Source organism: Psittacula echo, assembly GCF_963264785.1.
Source record: "Psittacula echo genome assembly, chromosome: 6".
Taxonomy (NCBI): Eukaryota; Metazoa; Chordata; class Aves; order Psittaciformes; family Psittacidae; genus Psittacula; species Psittacula echo.
In genome coordinates, this window is record NC_137743.1 from 46,213,509 (window position 1) to 46,231,207 (window position 17,699).

At 49.9% G+C, this 17,699-nt stretch overlaps 1 protein-coding gene across 1 annotated transcript in view; it reads left to right on the top strand.

Moving 5' to 3' along the window:
• Nucleotides 1–1,010: 1,010 nt before the first annotated feature.
• The window catches only part of UNC5B (unc-5 netrin receptor B), a gene marked incomplete at both ends in the record, with an annotated part of 52,226 nt that continues 35,537 nt past the window's right edge, over nucleotides 1,011–17,699 (top strand). Inside the window, one exon of the mRNA XM_080620870.1 lies at nucleotides 1,011–1,086. Coding sequence (XP_080476996.1) covers nucleotides 1,011–1,086 — 76 coding nt within the window. The remainder of the gene's footprint in view (nucleotides 1,087–17,699) is intronic.

Genomic DNA, 17,699 nt, shown 5'->3' on the forward strand with positions numbered 1-17,699 from the left:
AGGCAGCAGTGGTAGCTCCTTCTCCCTTAGTGAAAGGGATCAGTTCATGCTGTCGCCCAACACTTTGCAGCCCTGCTTGTGTGGCTGCTGCTGTAGGAGAAGCAGCGCTGTGGTGTGGTGCAACTTTGCTGAACTTGGGATTGTTTCAAAAGGGTGCAGCTGAGCCCTTTTGCTCCCCTAAAGCAAGCAGGGAGGCAAAGTGGGGTTTAAATCCAGCCTGAGGAGAGACTTGCTCATCAGGAAAACTGCAGTCCCACCGCTCGCAGCTTGCAAACTTGTAACTTCGTTTTCCGTTCTTTGCAAGAAGAAAGGTGTACAGCTATTGATGAGTAGATACAGGATAACTTCCCCAGTGGGTGGATTACATCTTTTTATTATTTTTGTCTGTATGTGTGTCTGAGTTTTTTTATGCTCCTACGGGTATATTCTACAGCCTGGGCTTCAATGCCGGTTCTTGGGAGGGAAGGTAATACCCCATTACATGATCCTACATCACTCACATCGTTAGCAGCATCGTTAGACACATTGCTTCATGCGCTGAAGTGTTTTTGTCGGCGTGCTTCTTCCCCTCGGCGGGCACAGCAGTAAACACCACGCCGGTTTCGGGGGCCGGAGTCCCGCTGAGGCACGGGGAGCAGAGCGCGTTGCGGGGCTCCCTCTTGTGCCCGCACGTCCCCACTGCAGAGCTCCGCAGGCTGATTAATGTGGTTTTTCATCCCTGCCTCGCATTTCCTCTCCTTGCTTAGCTTTGCGCCCCCCGTCTCAGGCTGCACTGGACGGGGGCAGGAGGTGGTGGTGATGACGACGGGGGTGGCTGAGGCCGGCAGCAGCTCATCGCAGGCATCGGGAAGGGGGGGCTCTGCCTCCCCCATCCTGCCCCGCCCCGCCGATCCGCGCCCGCCCCGCTCCGCCCCGCTCGGCGCCGGGCAGCCCGGCAGTGTGGCGAGGCGGGCGGGCAGGCACCGCCGCTCCGCTTCGCTCTGTTCGGCTCGGCTCCCGGCCCCGCCGCCATGCCGCCGCCCGGCCCCCGCAGCCCCGCCGCGCTTCTCGTTCTGCTGCTTCTCCGCCGGGCGCTGGCCGCCGCAGGTAAGGAGGACCGAGGAGCAGCAGAAGTTTATTGAGGAGGGGTAGAGGCGGTGGGCAGCGTCCCAGAAAAAGGTTCAGTGCGGGTTACCCCTTAATAGGGGTAGTTCGGGAGCGGGAATCCAGCCTGGGGACATTTATTTCATTTATTCTGTTTTCTTTAATCTAAAGGTTGAGGGATGTGCAGGGGAGCGCAGGTTTGAGCGGAGGGAGCTCAGCCACCCTCTGCGCCGGGGGATGCTCCGGGGGATGCTGGCTGGCAGCTCCGCTCCCGGCCCGCCCCGCCGTGCCGCTTGCTTTTTATTATGATTATGATTATTATTATTATTTTCTTGGGAAAAGCAAAACAAACGCAGCCCTGTTTGCAGTGTCGCCGGCTGTGATCCCCCGGCGAGCCAAATAAGTAATTATTTCGTCTGGATATATTTTTTTTTTTATGTGCCCTTTTATAAACAGAGCTATTGATGGCCGGGCAGCTAAGTGGTCTTTTCCTATGGCTCTTCAAAGTTTCCTGTGCGCAACCCAATCTTGTGATTGAGATGCACTTAAATCCAGCCCTTCCGTTGGTAATCCCTGCCACAGACAATAAACAGAGGCACGTCTCTCCTGCTGCCCTCTCTCGTTGGGACTCTTGTGATCAAACTCAGCCTTTCTGCTCTATTTCCCACCCACCCTCCAACTCATGAGCAACCTCTGCATCTCACGACTTTGTCCTTTGTCATCCTCCGGCGGTGGCAAACCAAAGGTGCTGGTGTTTATCCTCCAGGTATAAAAAGATGTCCTTAAGTATAGAGTTCAGAAGTGGAGCCCTATAAAGTTTGATGGCTTTTAGAGGTGGGAAGAAACCGTAGCTGTAACTGTTGGGGCTTCGGTGATGGGCAAGGTCATCATCCCCGTGGGAACTCTGAAGGACAGCCGATTGCTCACTTCCCGCAGCTTCTGGCAAGGGGTTGAGGATACGTTGCGAAGCTGCGCGCAGCACAGATTGGTCTTGTTAGTAGTTAAAAGCGTCTCCTGACAAGCTGATTTTCTAGGAAAATGAACCAAGCCTTCTTTTCTGAAGCGCAATTAAGGTGATGAGGAATTTTGGGGAAGGAATTTAATTAGATTAATATTTTTTTTCCTCCTCCACCGCACAAAGATCTAATGTTTTTCGGCAAATGGAAAACAGAAATGGCACTACTGAGTTACTCAGTGGCCTGGACGTTGCTGCAGCTGCATCCTTCAGCCAGAAGGAACTCTCACTTGCTGTAAAGGAAGAGGTTCAAGAGCTGGCAACTGGTGTGCGGCTTGGCCAGAGCAATGCCGTGTTGTAGAGGCGTGAGCAGCAAGGGGACAGAGGCTCAGCATGGCATGGGATGCTGTACGTGGCAGGGGATTGGGAAGGCTGGACTAGCCAGGCTGCTGTGGGCCAGGGTCTGGCAGTGGCCAAGGCAGCCTGGAGCTGCTGGGGATGCTGGAGGTGGGGAGGCATGTCAGCTGGGTTGGTGGTGCAGGACCCCCGTGACTGCTGTGTCCCATGCCATGCTCTTTATTTTTGCATGCACCAAGTTCATGCAGGGGTTGAATTAAAACTGGCAGGATGGAGGGAGTGAAGAAATAAAAACAAGTTAAACCTGACCAAGCTGGATCAGTTTGAGTCTGGGGAGCTTTCTGAAGGCACACTGCTAATCTGGCGTATGTAAGCATATATAAAGTTTTTAGCTTTAGAGCTATAATTAGTGCTTCTCCAGGAGTGTTGCATAGAGATTGCATGTGATGATGCAGAGGAGAGAGCAGAGATGGGTGCTCAGCCCTGGTGATAATGCCGCTCCTTCCCCATCCTTGCCTGGTTTTAAGGAGGGAGAGGGAGGCATCACCCAGAAAATAGTTTTCTCTTTTAATAACAGAGATGGTACATATTGTTTGTGTTGAGTTTCGCAATGAGGGGCGCGGGGAGAAGCGTTGTTTTGGATTGAGGTTTGAAACCCAGAAGCAGTCATCCCACTCATCCCCAGGGCAGGTGCTGTGCTCTGGGGGGAACCCCAGCTCCCACCCACATCCCTGTCTCCCAGTTCTAGAACTTTGCCTGCCAGGCTGCTCACCATGTTTCATTTTGCTTGTGTGTGCTACCCTCCATAGCAAAACAACTTGGTGCAAGGATTTTTGAGCTTGCTTGAGAGCCTTTCCCCACAAAGCTGACTGCACAGAGGTTGCAGAAAGGCTGCTGAAATCAAAGTGTTATGATGGTGGGGGACCTAGCTGACAAGGGCGTTTGCAGGTACTGTGACACTGCCATCCTGGTGAAGTACTGTTCTATCCCTCCGCTGTACCACCTGTATCAGGGAAGCAGCTGGGGAGGGAGGGAGTGAGATATTGGTAGTGCTGTCCCCCACTGGCATGGGTCTTGGGCTCCTGCACATCAGTGGCAGGAGGCTGCCTGCCCGCTACTGTCATCGTGAGCAGATAACAGGGGGAGAGACGTGCTCTGAGACCTGTTGCTCATCAGCAAAGCCTGCCCTTGCAGGAGGTGGAGGCTTGCTCACTTGAGGACAGCGGTGTGTGTGTAAGAATCTGCTCTGGCTTTTTGTCTCCTTCTCCTTCAGCTTCTTGGGTTTGGAGCCCTCTGTCTTAGGAGAGGGTGCTCTCTATGCATGATAGTGGCAGAGTGAAATAATAAAACAACAACTAAAAAACCAAAAAAACAGAGAGAAATGCAAAAATACTACTTTAAAGGAGGCAAAATCTCTTGGAAGTGGTAGTTGGAGGGTAGGGGAGAAATCCAGACTGTATTTTCTCTGTTTAGAAATCAGAAGTGCACCACTACTGACCCAGTAAGCAGCTTGGAGTGTCCAGCTGTGTCCTTTGTCTCCTGTCCTGTATAAGGTCCCGTGGGTCCTTTTGATGCTATGTACACTGGATCCCTTTCTGTCCCTGTCCTAGCTGTACAGGAATAATAATAATAAATTTATATTTTGGATCAGTTAAGTGAGCCAAGATGATGCAAGGAATTTCGTTTTGCTTCCATTCTAGCAGCAGTGCTTTCAAGTCCTCAGCCCTGTGGTTTTCTTCCTCCCAGCGTGTTTGGGGCTGCAGCGATCAGCCTACCAGCCCTGTAGGTTATCGGGAGAATCCATGAACTAGGCTGTGCTTGGGAAAAGCCAGGCTTGCAGGCTGGTGCCAGAGAGGCGGCAGGAAGCGCTGGGCTGCGAGGTGAAGACGGAAGGGGCTGTATGAAGTCTGCGAGGAGTTCATTACAGCAGATGTTGGTGCCATAAAGCCACAGGTTCCTGCTGTTTCCTATTCACTTATATCCTCCCAGCTTTAGCAATGCTAATGTGAGTGAAAACATTTGCTGGAGCGAGGGGGAGGTTGGGAAAGCATAAATCACCAGCCCATTCCCTCTGCTCTTTCCTGCTATCCCACCCGCATGTCTTGCCTTGGGAAGTGGGGAGATTAATACGGGTGCAAGGGATGCCTGAGCTGCTCACTGGCTGCCATCAGCTCCACTGTTGCATTTAAAGGCCCACTGCTCTGATCTTATTTTACTTTAATACGTAGAGCTGTAATTTGCTGTAATCAGTAGTATTGTGCAAGCCACCCCTGCTTGTGAGTCAGAGCGCGGTAGTACCGAGCTGACATAGCCCTGGCCCTTTGGATGCTGGTTGGGAGGGAAAGAGTATAGTGTGCATCTGTGTCTGGTGGCATGAAGACTCGTTCTTCCTGGGGTGATCCTTCCCTGGCTCTGCCAGAGCTGAGGACCTGAGGGAAATGTTATGCGAGATGCTTTCCTCCCGATACAGAGCCTTTGTGGTGCACCAGGAGTGCTGAACTGGTAGCTTTTGAGTGATGTGGCTCCTCACAACAGGCTGGGGCACTGGAAACAATCCTGCATGACCTGCAGTGGGGTTGCACTGGGGCTGGGAAATACAGAGAGAAATACTTGGGAGAGGCAGAAAGCCCCATAAAGCTGCTCTGATGCCTGGTTTCTCTCCCGCCCTCTGAGGGACCTGTCTTGGTGGGAGCCTAGAGGCCCTTAGCTGAATGCAGCACCCTCCCTAACACTCCCTAAATCTCTGTCTCGCTGTCCCCGCAGCCCTGCAGGCTTGGCTGACACTTTTTACTGTTGAGGCAGCTTGGGAGTGTGGGTTTTCTTTTAGCTTCACGCTGGGTCCCAGCATGGAGGGTCACGATGTTCTTGAGGGTCCCAGCTGGGTTTTAGTTTAAATCGGTTTTGGCCCCTTTGGGGTGGCAAAGCACTAAAACCAGGGGCTGCAGGGGGAGCCCGGGGAGCCAGAAGGCAAGCGAAGCATCCCGGCTGCACAGAGTATTATTTTTGAAGCCTCCTGGTTTTTCGGAGGCCTGACTCACGGCGCAGGAATGCGCTGGGCTGGCAGCCCCGGACCTGCTCCTCGGCGGATTGAAGAGCTGCCTCTCCTCCTCCAGAGCCCGTTCTGCAGCTCCTCTCCTCCCAAACCGCTGGGCTGGGCTGGTAGCAGCCACATGTTTGCTGAGCTTGGATTTTTAGGGGATTTTTTCCCCTTTCCCTTTGCTATTTGCTTCTTCACGTAGGGGCCGCTGCTTTTTTTTTTTTTTCCTTTTCTGATGGGGCTGGGGCAGCTTGGCGGACCATAGCAGAGCACCTCTGAGTTGCTTTGGCTGCTTGGAGGTGAGAGAAAGGCAAGAGCAAGCACTGAGATCGAACAGGAGCCAGGCTGGGAAAGGATGGGCAGAGCCACGCTGGAAAACGAGGAAAGGGAAGGGAAACAGGAATTATTTAGCACGGGGCTTGCTCCAGCGTGTCCTGCACACTGCCTTTAATCTCCTGCTGGTCCCTCCCCACTCAGCTCTCCTCAGCCCCCTGCTGCCTTTGGTGGCTTCTCCCAGACCTGCTGCTTGGCTCAGTTATTGGGAGGGCTGATCCCCATTGCAGTGGGCCCCCCCAGACCCACATGGGTGTGTTACATCTGGGTTAGGTTTGTAGTGGAACACCTGGGGTGGTGGCTCCTGGTCCTCACCCCCAATCTGAGGAGCCAGGCACTGCTACCTGGGGTAACTGGGTGGATGTTGGAAGCTGTAGGCCTTAACCCAGACTTTTGTTTGTTGGGAGCGTACCTTGGGGTAGATCTGGTAAAGGGACTATGATGACAAGCTTGGCTCCCTAGGTTTCTCAATGTTGGGCTCCATGGAGAAGTTCAGGTGAGGAAGAGGATAAGCATACAAGCAAAGCAAGCCACATGCTGCCACAATGCTCAGCAGCAGGCAGGATGTCTTGTAGCTTAAGAAGAATAAAGTGTTTTCATCTTTGGTGTGGGCTCTGCTTCCCACCTTTCCTCAGTTCAGAGGTCTCTGCCAGGTCCCTTGCCTGCCTGGAGTATCCATGGAGGCTGCTGTGTGTTCCCTCCTCCTGCTTCAGCCCTCAGCCCCACTGTAGAGGGGACTGATGGCCAAGCACTCAACGGTTTAGGTGCTGGGAAATAACCCCCTTCCATCTAATACGTTGCTGGCATTACTCTTTCCTCTGCAGAGGAGGTATTAGCAGGTTCCAAGCCTGCAAGGGGGTGGCTGCAGAGCAGCCTTTTGCACATGCATGGGGATGGCAGGCTGCGGGCAGGAGTGGCAGTGACACAGGAGTCCCTGAACTGCACTATGACCATAAGACACTGCTTCCTCCTGGAGCTGGATTTGTGCAGGTGAAATAAGTATGGGGAGGTGTATGCTATTGCCTGCCACTCAGGGCTCTGGATGGATGGATGGAGCTGGCATAGACCCCCAGGAAGTAAAAAGCAAACGTTCTGAGCTATTCTTTCCCCTTTGGCTTTGCTTGTTTTTTAATTTAAAGGCAGTTCTGGTTTTTTTTGCAGATTTTTTTGTTTATTTGTTTGGGTTATTTTTTTTTTTTTTACCCTGGGAGATAGAGGACACAAGTTGAGACACTTTTTAAAGAGTAATATATCCAGTTATACAAGAAGCAAACTGAGTAGAACTCTAGCCTCAAACTCTGAAGCTTTTCTCTGCCTATAGGGACTGTGATGTCCCTTTCTCTGGGAAAATGGGTCCTTTCAGGTAAAGAAGAAGATCTATATAGATTTGCAGCGCATCTTTGGGGGTCTCCTTCTCCATCTCCATCCCTTTGCCCCACAAGTCTCATCAGCAGCAGTCTCTAATACACATATGTAATACACAGACATAGCACAGCTGTCCTTGCTTCTCTCTCCTATTTATTCGCATAAGATCCAGTAGGAGGAAAAGGGCTTGTTTGCCTCATGAGCAATCCTTTCCCTGCCTGAATATGAAGGGGATGCGAGCATGGGCTGTCCTCCTAATAGGTATAAATCCCTCATCAAATCAGACACCAAAGTCAGATCCCGGCATCTCTCACGCTTCCAGGGGGTCTTGGCAGTGTGGTTTCCATAAAAGTCCCATGAGTAACCTTTGCTGCCCCCCGGCTCCCCTCCTTCACAAGGCTACACTGAGTGTGAAAGCTGAGGGATTGTTTCCCTTTGAAAGAGCGTGGAAAATCTCATTTTGAGACGTCTAATGCGTATTAGATCCATCTGCCTTTCGAGCAGAGGCCACTGCAGGAGGAGAGGCGAGGAGTTCTGAGTGCAGGTGCCTGGTGCCCAGGCAGGCTTTGGGGCTCTTCAGGAGTGATGCTGTGGGCAGCATCCTTGACTGGTATATTTGTACAGGTGGGTAGCACAGGATGCTAGAAAGAAGTGGGGGTGGGAGGTGGACCCCACAAAACTTCCATAGAGGTGGAGAAAAGCTCTTGGTATTGATGTCAGTACACGCAGGTGCAGAATTACTTTGTATGCTTTGGGGCTTACCCTAGTTATGGGATGCAGCCCACCTTAATACATTGAACCAAATCTGTCAGGTGCAGGTATAATGTGTGTGAGAGGGTTTGAGTGCAGGATGGTGCAGGGGAACACTCTTGTAAGGCATGATGATGCTTCTCCCTGCCAGGCATCCCTCCTTGTTGAAATTGTATGAAGACTGATGTGCTAGCTATTGAACGACAGGAGCCCTGCAAGGGGGAGGCTTGCACTGGGCAGGGAGATGACAGCTTGGCTGGGATGAGAGTATGATTATTCTCTACCCTGACTTTGTTCTCCTGTTGGTTTGTGAGTCTTCTGTTTTGCGGAGCAACTTTCCCCACTGAGACCTGCCACTAGCCTGAAAATTATTCCTGATTGCCCCCTTCTTGCTATGCTTCCTCCTTGTTTGGCAGCATTTAAATGTCTCTCCATGTCCTCCTGCATGATTTGAACCAGGAGCAGTATGGGCTGTACAGCTCTGAGTGGACTCCTTGGTGTACCTGCATCTCCTCGGGCAGTGGCAGGCTGGAGGGACAAGACATTGTAAAACAAACCCAGGCTCCATGGCTCACGGAGGCAGGAGGCTATTAAAAGTGTTGCAGTGCATTGTATAGCATGGGAGTTTTTCTTAGGTAGGAGGTTAGAGAGCCCAGAAACTCCTCGGAACAGATTTAAATGGAAGAAGGGACACGCCTGGGATGTGGTGTTGCAGCCTCCTGTCTGAGATTGCTGTCAGTGAGCATCAATGCTTTCTAGGCTGTGAGGTTTTGGGCTTTTTCGTGACCAGCGGAACTCACGGGCATACCCAGCTGTGGCTGAAGGCACCAGGAAGGTTCTTAGCAGACCTTGCTTCATTGACTGTCCAGTTTCCTGGTGGACAATGTGCTGGGAAGTTGTAGTTCTTCCTTCAGATGATGCTGACCGCTAGCTGGAGAACCAAGAGCAATTGGAGTGGAGGAACAGTGCTTCAAAGAGTTTTATGTAGATGGGTGAACAGAGCTTCTTCCACTGAGTTGATTTCCTCTGCCTTTCTGACATCTTTGGGGGGTGTACCTCATCCCCCCTCTTGCACGGTCTGTGAGTGGGAGCTGATCTCCACATGCTTGTTATGCCCCATGAGACCTCGCCATCCTACACTGTCACCTGGCTGTGTTATTGCCTCTATCTCTTCTATCTGGCTTGAAGAACAGAAGGAGGGTGTTTTCCAGCAGCCAGAAAGTGGTTGCTATTTAAAACAACCAAAAGAAAAAAAATAAATGCGGTCTGCTGCTTGCTTTTCATCCATGGAGCCAAACAGGCATCCCCACCCTCACCTGGAGGGGCATCTCTGAAGGCTTTGCAGGGCCTGTAAGTGAAGCTAGTAATTATTGCTGGTCATGAGGGTGGGTCTTGCAATGTGGCCATGCTGTCTGCTGTGGTCTGGCCTGGGGCCATTGCCTTGTTTCGGATGGCCCCTGTCCAGGTGTGGGATCCCAGCAGCCTCCCTCCACCCCTGTTTATCCCAAACAGGCTGGGGATGCTGCTCAGGGTGTGAGTACCTTCGCTTCCCTGCCTGGCTTGGCTGTTTTTACAGTTGCTGGATGGTGGTATTGTGTTCCTGCCCTGGAATATTATTTTGAAGGGTTTTCTTTCCCTCCTGACAAATGTGAAATGTAGAGAAGTGCGTAAACTGAAAGCACAGTTCCTAAGCCCAATTACACAGCAATTAAAAATTATGAGTTGCTCTCTGGTCTGGGTCTCTCCATTGGAGACTAGGCTTATTTTCTCTTCCAGCCTATCTTGGAGAAGCTTAAGTGCCTTGTCTCTTCTGCTTTCTGCGACCTGATCAGAGGACACCTTCCTAGAGCAGGTCAAGTATTGATGAAAGTATTCATCAGGCTGGAAGCAAGCTTTTCCCAGTGCTCAGGAGCTCCTCACTGGGGCTGCGGCATCCCTATGTGGCTCTGTAGGGACTCCTCTGAGTTGCACTGGTCGATCTGTGTTGGGGACAAGTGCTTGGTGACAGTGTCACTACTAGGCACATGCCTGGCTCCATCAGCACCTCTGGGGCTGCAGGCTAATGCTTTGGACTGGAAGGAAGAAGAGATGGCAATTTGGGCTCCCCTGCCATTTCCACCTGAGTCTGTGGTTCCTCTTGTCCTCCTCTTGTCTTTAGGAGGAGATGCTTGACGTAGTTGTGCAAACACATTTTCCTGGAGGACATGTGTTGTCTGATGCACATCATTTTGGCTGCTTTTCTGCAATGAGAGCCTTGTAAATGCCTCCTTCTGTGCTCTGGCATCTGCTCTAAAGGGATTTGTTTCAGGAGATGGGATTTGGCTGCACAGCTGTGGAGCACGGAGCTGCTTGGGTGACCGGGGTCCAGAGTTTGATGAAGCCAGGGTGTGGGCTGCCAAGAGCTATAAAACTTATTTTCTCCTCCTTTGCAGTCCCTCTTTTTTCATGTCTATGCTAAATGATTTGCTACTAGTGAATGACTCCTTTACTTGGGTGAGGCAAGTAAGGCAGGGAGGCACGGCTGTGGAGGCTTTGTATGTTAAAATCCTGTGGTGCTGTAGCCCAAGGATCTCAGCTTTGCATTGCAGGAGTTAAAGCCCCAGTTAACCCCTGTAGTGGGTCCTTCAGCTACGCTCTATATGTCTGTACAAAACACTGTATTGAGGCATGTATTCAGACTCTAAAATTTATAAACCAAGATAAAAATGCTGGCTCTGCCCAAAGCTGGAAAAGCGAGATCCAAAAGCTGGGAAGAGGGTTGGGTTTTGTTTGGGCTCAACAGTGACTAACAAGAGTTGAGTTTTTAAAACAAATGCTTGGGATAAACTGGTTATGCAAACTGGGGCGAATTGGGTAGGTTCCTTTGTAGTTTAAAACAAAACCCCCGGAGTCTGGGGCGTGTTGGGGCTGGTCCTGCTGGGGTATGGAAAAACCCACGCGCCGGCTTTGCAGATGGGGTCCCGGCTGATCAGGAAGGCTCTGGGGGAATAAGTGGTAGGGAAAGCCACAGGTTACTGCAGGGCCTCATCTGTCCAGCTGAAACATTGAGTAATGCCAATCCTAAAAACACAGTGGGTTAAAAATAGATTTATTTTTTTTTTCTTAATGTGTGGTTTTCTAATACCTGCAAAGAGGAATTCATGCTGTGCTCGGCTTCAAGAAACTGTCGGGTTTGCTCATCCTGTGCTGCTGAAAATATATAAATTCAAAGGATCTTTGGGGTTTTTGCTGTGGTGTGGCCACAGCCGAGAGAATGGTGTGGGGTACGCAGGCGCGCCAGCAATGCTCGGTATGCTTTCCAAAGGCAGTCGGGCTTGTGGACCGCAAGGCTTCTGGTTTCTATCACAGCCTGTACTGTTTTGGCCAGGGGCACCCATCCATCCCTCCATCCCACAGCCTTCCCAGGCTCTGCAAGGCTCCTCTCGAGTGCGGTGCTTTAAGGACACTAGAAAAAAGAAACAGGTATGAGGGCCTTAGTGAATTTTTAACTTCATCCCGTGATGTGGGCTGGAGGAAGGCAATACCTTGCTTGTTGATTGGACAAAGTAATGCTCTGTAAAAAATGCCTCTCACCATTTCCCCAATGGATCCGTCCTCTGAGTTGAACACAAACCGGCTTAGGCTGCCATTGTCCCTTTGCAAGAAAAGCCCCGCTGCTGGATGAAGCAGAAAATTAGATGGAAACTGCCTAACAGGAAAATAAAAGATGATTTTTGCACACACAGAGGGGAAAAGAGGAGATGAAGTTGCTGCTCTATCCTGCTGACAGCCGTCGCCTGCCCTTTGAACATCCTCTGACCACTGGCACCCCGCAGTGCCTTGGCGCTGCTGTACCCATGTGCTCTCCCTGCATCCCAAAGGCTTGTTGCTCTTTCCCTCTTCTCATGCTAGTGGAGAGGAATGAGGTCAGAGGCTTGAGCAGGGCAGATTTTTGGTGGTCCTGGATGACTGGGGAAGGCAGAGCAGGTTTTTGCTGTGCACATGCTTGTGCTTCCCCCTTTCTGTCTCCATATCTCAATGGCATACTGGCTCTGTTTTCATTAGTATTTATGGACTGGCTGTAAGGGGACACAGCAGATCCAGCCAGGCCATTAATGACCCCTGCATGAAATAGCAAAGCCCACTTAGCGGTTTTGGCCAAGGGGTTTTACTGCAGCCTCTCCCTGTCTGCCGCTGCACATCTCCTTCCCTTACAGAGTGATGGGGAGGGCTGCCCGCACGATTTCTTGCTTAAAGAGGAAAGGGCTTGGATTTGTGTGCCTATGGGAAGCAGGGGAAGGAAAGCGTGTGTGAGTCTATGGAAAGTATAGGGGGGAGAATGCAAACCATATGTTTCTGTGAGGGTCAAGTTGCAGAGCTAAAACCAGCAGGGAAGCAAAAGAAGCTGGAGTCCTGCAGTTTGGTTGAGCTTTGCATCTTGGTAGGTGTTGGGAGGGGGGATCCAGTGTGGCCTCCTGAAGGACAGTTTAAACAAACCGACCCTAAAAGGTGATTTGAGTCCCTGCCTTAGCACTATATGGTGTCACTGCTGTCCTGTGTATTTAGGGCTGGGGTCCAGGACGGTTTCCAAGCCATTAAGGTCTTGTAAATAAACAGCAGAGATGCTGGAAAGAAGCTTCTCCGAGCTGCCCTGAGTTCATAGCATTTGCAAGTTTGATAGGAAGGCAAGGGAAGAAATATTTGCAGGGAAGACTGTGCCTGCAATTTGCTGGAAAAGCAAGGTCGATGCTGTGCCATGCTGTCCTTGTGCTCTCCCAGCTATAGAGAGGAGAGTCAGATGAAAAGATCCATTTTCCCTTCTTGGAGTGGAAAAGTTATGTGCCAGCAGCCGAAGAGTGTTGTATAGACGTCAAACCTAAGCGATACAAGCTGGATTCAAGTGTTTCCAAAAAGAAATCTGAAAGTAGGGGGAGCAGCGAGGTCCCACAGCAGATTTCAGCTGGGAGACACCTTTTGTTTCCAAAACCAAAGGCATGGAGACAATATCTGATTCCCTGACTGGAGCTGTTTGCAACCTGTCAGCTTGGTAACCATCTGCTCGCAGCCCGCGGGGAACATGCTATATATGGGATGCCGGAGAAGAGAGGCATTGCCGTGGCCTGCCCCTCCCCAGGAAGGGATCGTGGGGCACGGCATCTCCTTGGCCCATGCACCAAGAGGAGCTCCTGTGCCTAAGACATCAAAAGTACCAATGGATTTATCTTTTAGCTGTCTGGCTTATTTGGGCTTTTTTGGTTTTTTGTTTGGGGGACATTACTTTTTTTAGCTTGGTTTCCTAAAAAAATCCAGACTTCTTTTGGTTTTGCTTTTTGGACTCATGCAGAAGAGAGCACAAACTGCTGCATGCTGTTTGTGTGTCTGCGGCCCTCCTCCTCTTTGAGTCAGAAGTAGATGTCTCGCAATTAAGCTCCTGCCCAATTAGGAAATTAGCAAAAAAGTTTTTACCTAGGCGAGCTGGTCAGCCAGTGAGAGGGATCTATTAATATGCCACTAAAAAAACCTAACAGCATAACACTTGCCACCTACTATTGGGAAACACAAACACCACATGGATGTGAGTATTTTGAGCTACAGATCTATAGGAAAGCAGGTTTTGTTCCCATCGCTTAAGGGAGTGTGTTGTTTGAGCTGAGATGGGTACCTTGAAATACATGAAGGACTGAGATAAAAACTCAGGCAAGGTGAGAGAAGTGCTGAAGGATGCCTTCAGGTCATGGCAAAAGACACTTGTCAGCAGATGACCTTTATTTGTTGTGAAGGAAATGGTCCTTCACTAATGATGGTTGAGTGGCTGAAGGGGAAGAAGGAGGGGAGCATCCTACACTTGGGTCAGCCAGTGAGAGATGGGGAGGGGAGTGTGGGCTCTCTTGTATCCTACACACATGCTTAGGAAGAAATCACTTGGCATGTTGGATGTGGCAATATCTCAGGGCTCGCTTTGCCAGCATGGGTAGAATAAAAAAAAAAAAAAAAAAAAAAAAAGAGTTATATAGACATTTATGTAACTGTGGGGTCTAAAGGTTGGAGGAGTTTGGATTATCATAGACTTTTGGGTCAAGGGTATTCTGCATCTTTGGCTTTTCATGTTTTTGGGGAGCAGCAGTCTCTGACCTGTCTGAAATTAGAGTATCATGGGCAAAGACGAGGTAGAAAAAAGCATCTTCCCATAGGCATGGTGCCAGCTGCTTCTGCAGGTCCTGAGGGTCTCTGCAGGGTTCGGTCTGGCCGGCATTTTTTCCTTGATAAGTGCCGTAATAAGCCTGGCCCTTGCTTCGCTGGCAGGATGGCCTCCTGGCTCATACCAACCAAGCAGCCCAGGAGATGTTTTAGGTCAAGAGGCGCTGAGCCTGGAGAAGTGCTGCTCTGGAGTCAGGTCACTTGGGTGGTGAAATGAGTCCCTGTCTTATTGCAGAATTCCCCAGGTTTTAAACCATGTTATTTGCAGAGGCACTGTCATATTGCAGTGTGGAAGAAGGCTTGAGAAACCATGAAGAGGTGCTCAGGAAGGTGACGAAAATGAGAAACTGGAGTTAAGGAAGCCAAAGTGTGTTTTTTTCCAGTACCAGGATGTTCATTCCAGATAAAACACAGATGCAGAGAGATGGCATCCCTTTTAATTTAAAAAAAAAAAACAAAACAACAAAACCCCAAACCTCTATGTTGAAGCTGCTGAGAATGTGACTGCCCCTTGTGATGTTTCCCAGCTGAGATCATTTCTGGCTGAGTTAATCCACTCTGGAGGTTTTAGTCTCAATCTGTCTGTATGGGTGAACTCAGAATCTGGTTGTTGGTTTGTTTGGTTTGGTTTGGTTTTTTTAGGGGGAGGGAATATCTCAGTAGTTTTGGACCAAAATGTAAAATAAAGCTATGAAGAAGAATCAGTGAAGAAAAGACTTTCAGGTTTTTGGACAAATTGTGATCTGGAGCTGCTCTGCTGTAATTTTGCACATACAGATAAGTGAAACAAGAAATGCAGAGTGTTTGCTAAAAGAACGTCAGCAGAAGCTGGAAGGAATTGCTATTCTTTTCAGAAATAGGTAATAGGCATTATTTTTGGAGTAATTAAATTTCATGAGTGCTTATTTAGAAAGAAATTTAGTCCATTCAATGTATTACAGACTTTTGGAGAAGATATTAAGTCCAAGGCAAGCAGGCTGCCTCTGGGAGCAACTGAGACTCAGAGCAGGGCTTTAATTTCAGCGGTGTATCAGTGTAATAGCATTGTTTATAAGCTTCTCTTGCCACATGAAAGCAATGTTGCATTATCCTGGTTGGTCCTAAAAGCAGCGAACCAGCCAGAAGAGGCCTGATTACAGAGCAGCAGCTCTTTCTTCCCATCACTACAAAAGAATAGACAATAGAAACCAGGATCCAGTTTTAGCTCCAGTAATGCAGTGTCTTCTTTCTGGTGGTCATGTCACATGCTGCCTGAGTAATTCTCATCCTTGTTCTGCCTGGAAAACCAGCCTCGGAGGGAGAGAGCAATGGTTTCGGCTGGGTGATGGCAGGATGAGGTGCCCTGCTGCGGGTGCAGGCTGGTGGTGATGGTGCTGAGGGTGGACCTTGGATGAGACACAGACTTGCAGGTCTAGGAAAGGTGATGGTCTTCAACATTAATAGGGACTGGAGTGCTGCGGAGCTGGTGGGTTGCTGAGTGTGGAGGGGTCATCGCCCTTAGAACTGTGGAACAGTTTGGCTGGAGCCTGGGGTTTACTTCAAAGACTGAGCCTGAGGTGTTGAAGGAGGGGCTTGCAAATGCAGCTCTCTGGTCACTACTTGCTCATGCCATAAGCCTGTTATCCATGCATTGAGAGTACTAAAAAATGTGATTATATTTTTCCTTCAACAAGAATAACTAACTCAACCTGTGGGTAGCTGCAGGACATGCACGGCAGCCAGGAGCTGCAAAGTCTCCCTTCTGGATATGATTCCTGCAGGTCAGGTTATTGTACAGCTGCATTATGTTCTGCTTCTTGCCTTTCTAAGGTGATCTGGAAATAGGACAGGGTTCTGTTTCCAGCTTCTTTTGTGTAGCTTGGCTTCCCCAGCCTGGGATCCTCACGGGATTTAACAGGTAAAGGGAGAGCAGGTGATTGCTAAGGAGGAAAAGGGGACCCCTTTGAGGCTGAGTTGCAAACTCCATCATTGCACAGGGCTCAGAGGAAACTGGCAGAGTTGTTTCTTCAAAAGCAGGTACACAGTGGCTGGCTTTGACCAGGTGTTCCCAAAGAGCTGGATGGGAAACCGGTGGAGAGAGAAACTCACAGCAGAAACCTCACAGCTCTTTGTGCTTGGGACAAAGAGTTGGTTTGGAGTTACAGAGAAGAAAAGGAGTGAGGCTAGGGGGGGAAAGGTGGTGTAAGATGGATATTGGGACTGGGACAAAGTGAAGGAAGCAAAAGGGGATGTAACGAACAAATACATTGTTGGGAATGATTGAGCATGCTGGCTCGGGGGGAATCTTTCACCAGCCTGATGGTGGTCATGGATGCTTATTTTTCCCAATTCTCTGCAGATTTAGACATGCAGAAGACAAACTTTTACTGAGTGCCTTGGTGGCAGGAGATGGGTGCCCAGCATCAGCATCCTTCTGCGTATCCCCTGGGAGAGTGAACCAGGAATGCTGCCTGTCCTGCAGACAAGACCCAGACTTGCTGCCACCCCCCGGCCTTTGGCCTCCGTGGGTTTTTAACCTTATTTACCCTGCTCATTCAGTTTGCAGTTAGGAATCCTTTTATACACTGAAGACTTATGGTTCAGCCTGAGTATGTTATCAGTGTGGTGTCTGATAAGTTTTCTGCCTTGAAGCCCTGGAGAAGCACCTGTTCAGGGTCGCTGCAATAGATTTTCCTCCTCTTTCCCAGCTGCCTCAGAATGGTGCGATTCTTACTTACTCCTTAACTTAACGGAATTACTTTCATCAGTGGAAAGAAAAATGCATGCTGTAGCCAGCGTTGTCCATAAAGGCTTGTAATGCTTCTCCCTGCTTTCGTAAATTCATAGATGGGTGTCATAATATGCAGTTAAGAAAGAATAAATCTCATGATTATTTGGGTAAGCTTGGACTGTATGAGGAAGGTGGCAGGGGAAGGATGAAGGGTTTGTCTCGGTGAGTTGTGGAGCTGGTAGCTCGATCTTGGATGTGAAGATGATTGAGGGAGTTGGTGGTGGAAAGGCAGGATGATTTTATGTGAATAGCATAAAGGAGGAGCAGTGGAGGGACAAAGATGTTGTGTTTGCAAGAGAAGAGATGTTGAAGTATCAGTATGAACAGGCTTGTGATGTCCTCTGACCATCCTCTGACAGCTGCAAAAGTTGAAGTGTAATGCCCAAGAAAAGGGTCTCGCCACTCCCCTTCCTATCTTGCTTCTGCGTCTTGCAGGTGGGATGTGGTTGCAGTGCTGGGATTGAGGGGAGCCTCCCCAGGACCCCCTGCATGTGGGGTGTGGGTTGGTGGGTCATTTGCTCAGTGATTAGACTGTCTGGACCACCCATTGGGATGTGCCTGAGTGGCTCATCCTGAGTTGCCTGAGGGGGTTAAAATATTATCAAAGTGGCCATTTGGGGCAACTTTGCTTGGGCAAAGTGAAGATGTTGCACATCTGAAGCAACCCCTGCCCAAACTCATGGTACTTGAGCTAAAACATACATGGTGGGGGATTGTGCCACCCTCCTGTCCCTACACGTAGGGCAGTACAGGGGTTCCTGTTGTAGTTCGGTAGGCAGGAGGAGGTACCACGTGGGGTGGGATTCTGAGCATCTATGGAAGCAGCCTTGTGTGCATTAATCAAAGAGCCGCCTGCAGCTCCCCTTTCAAGC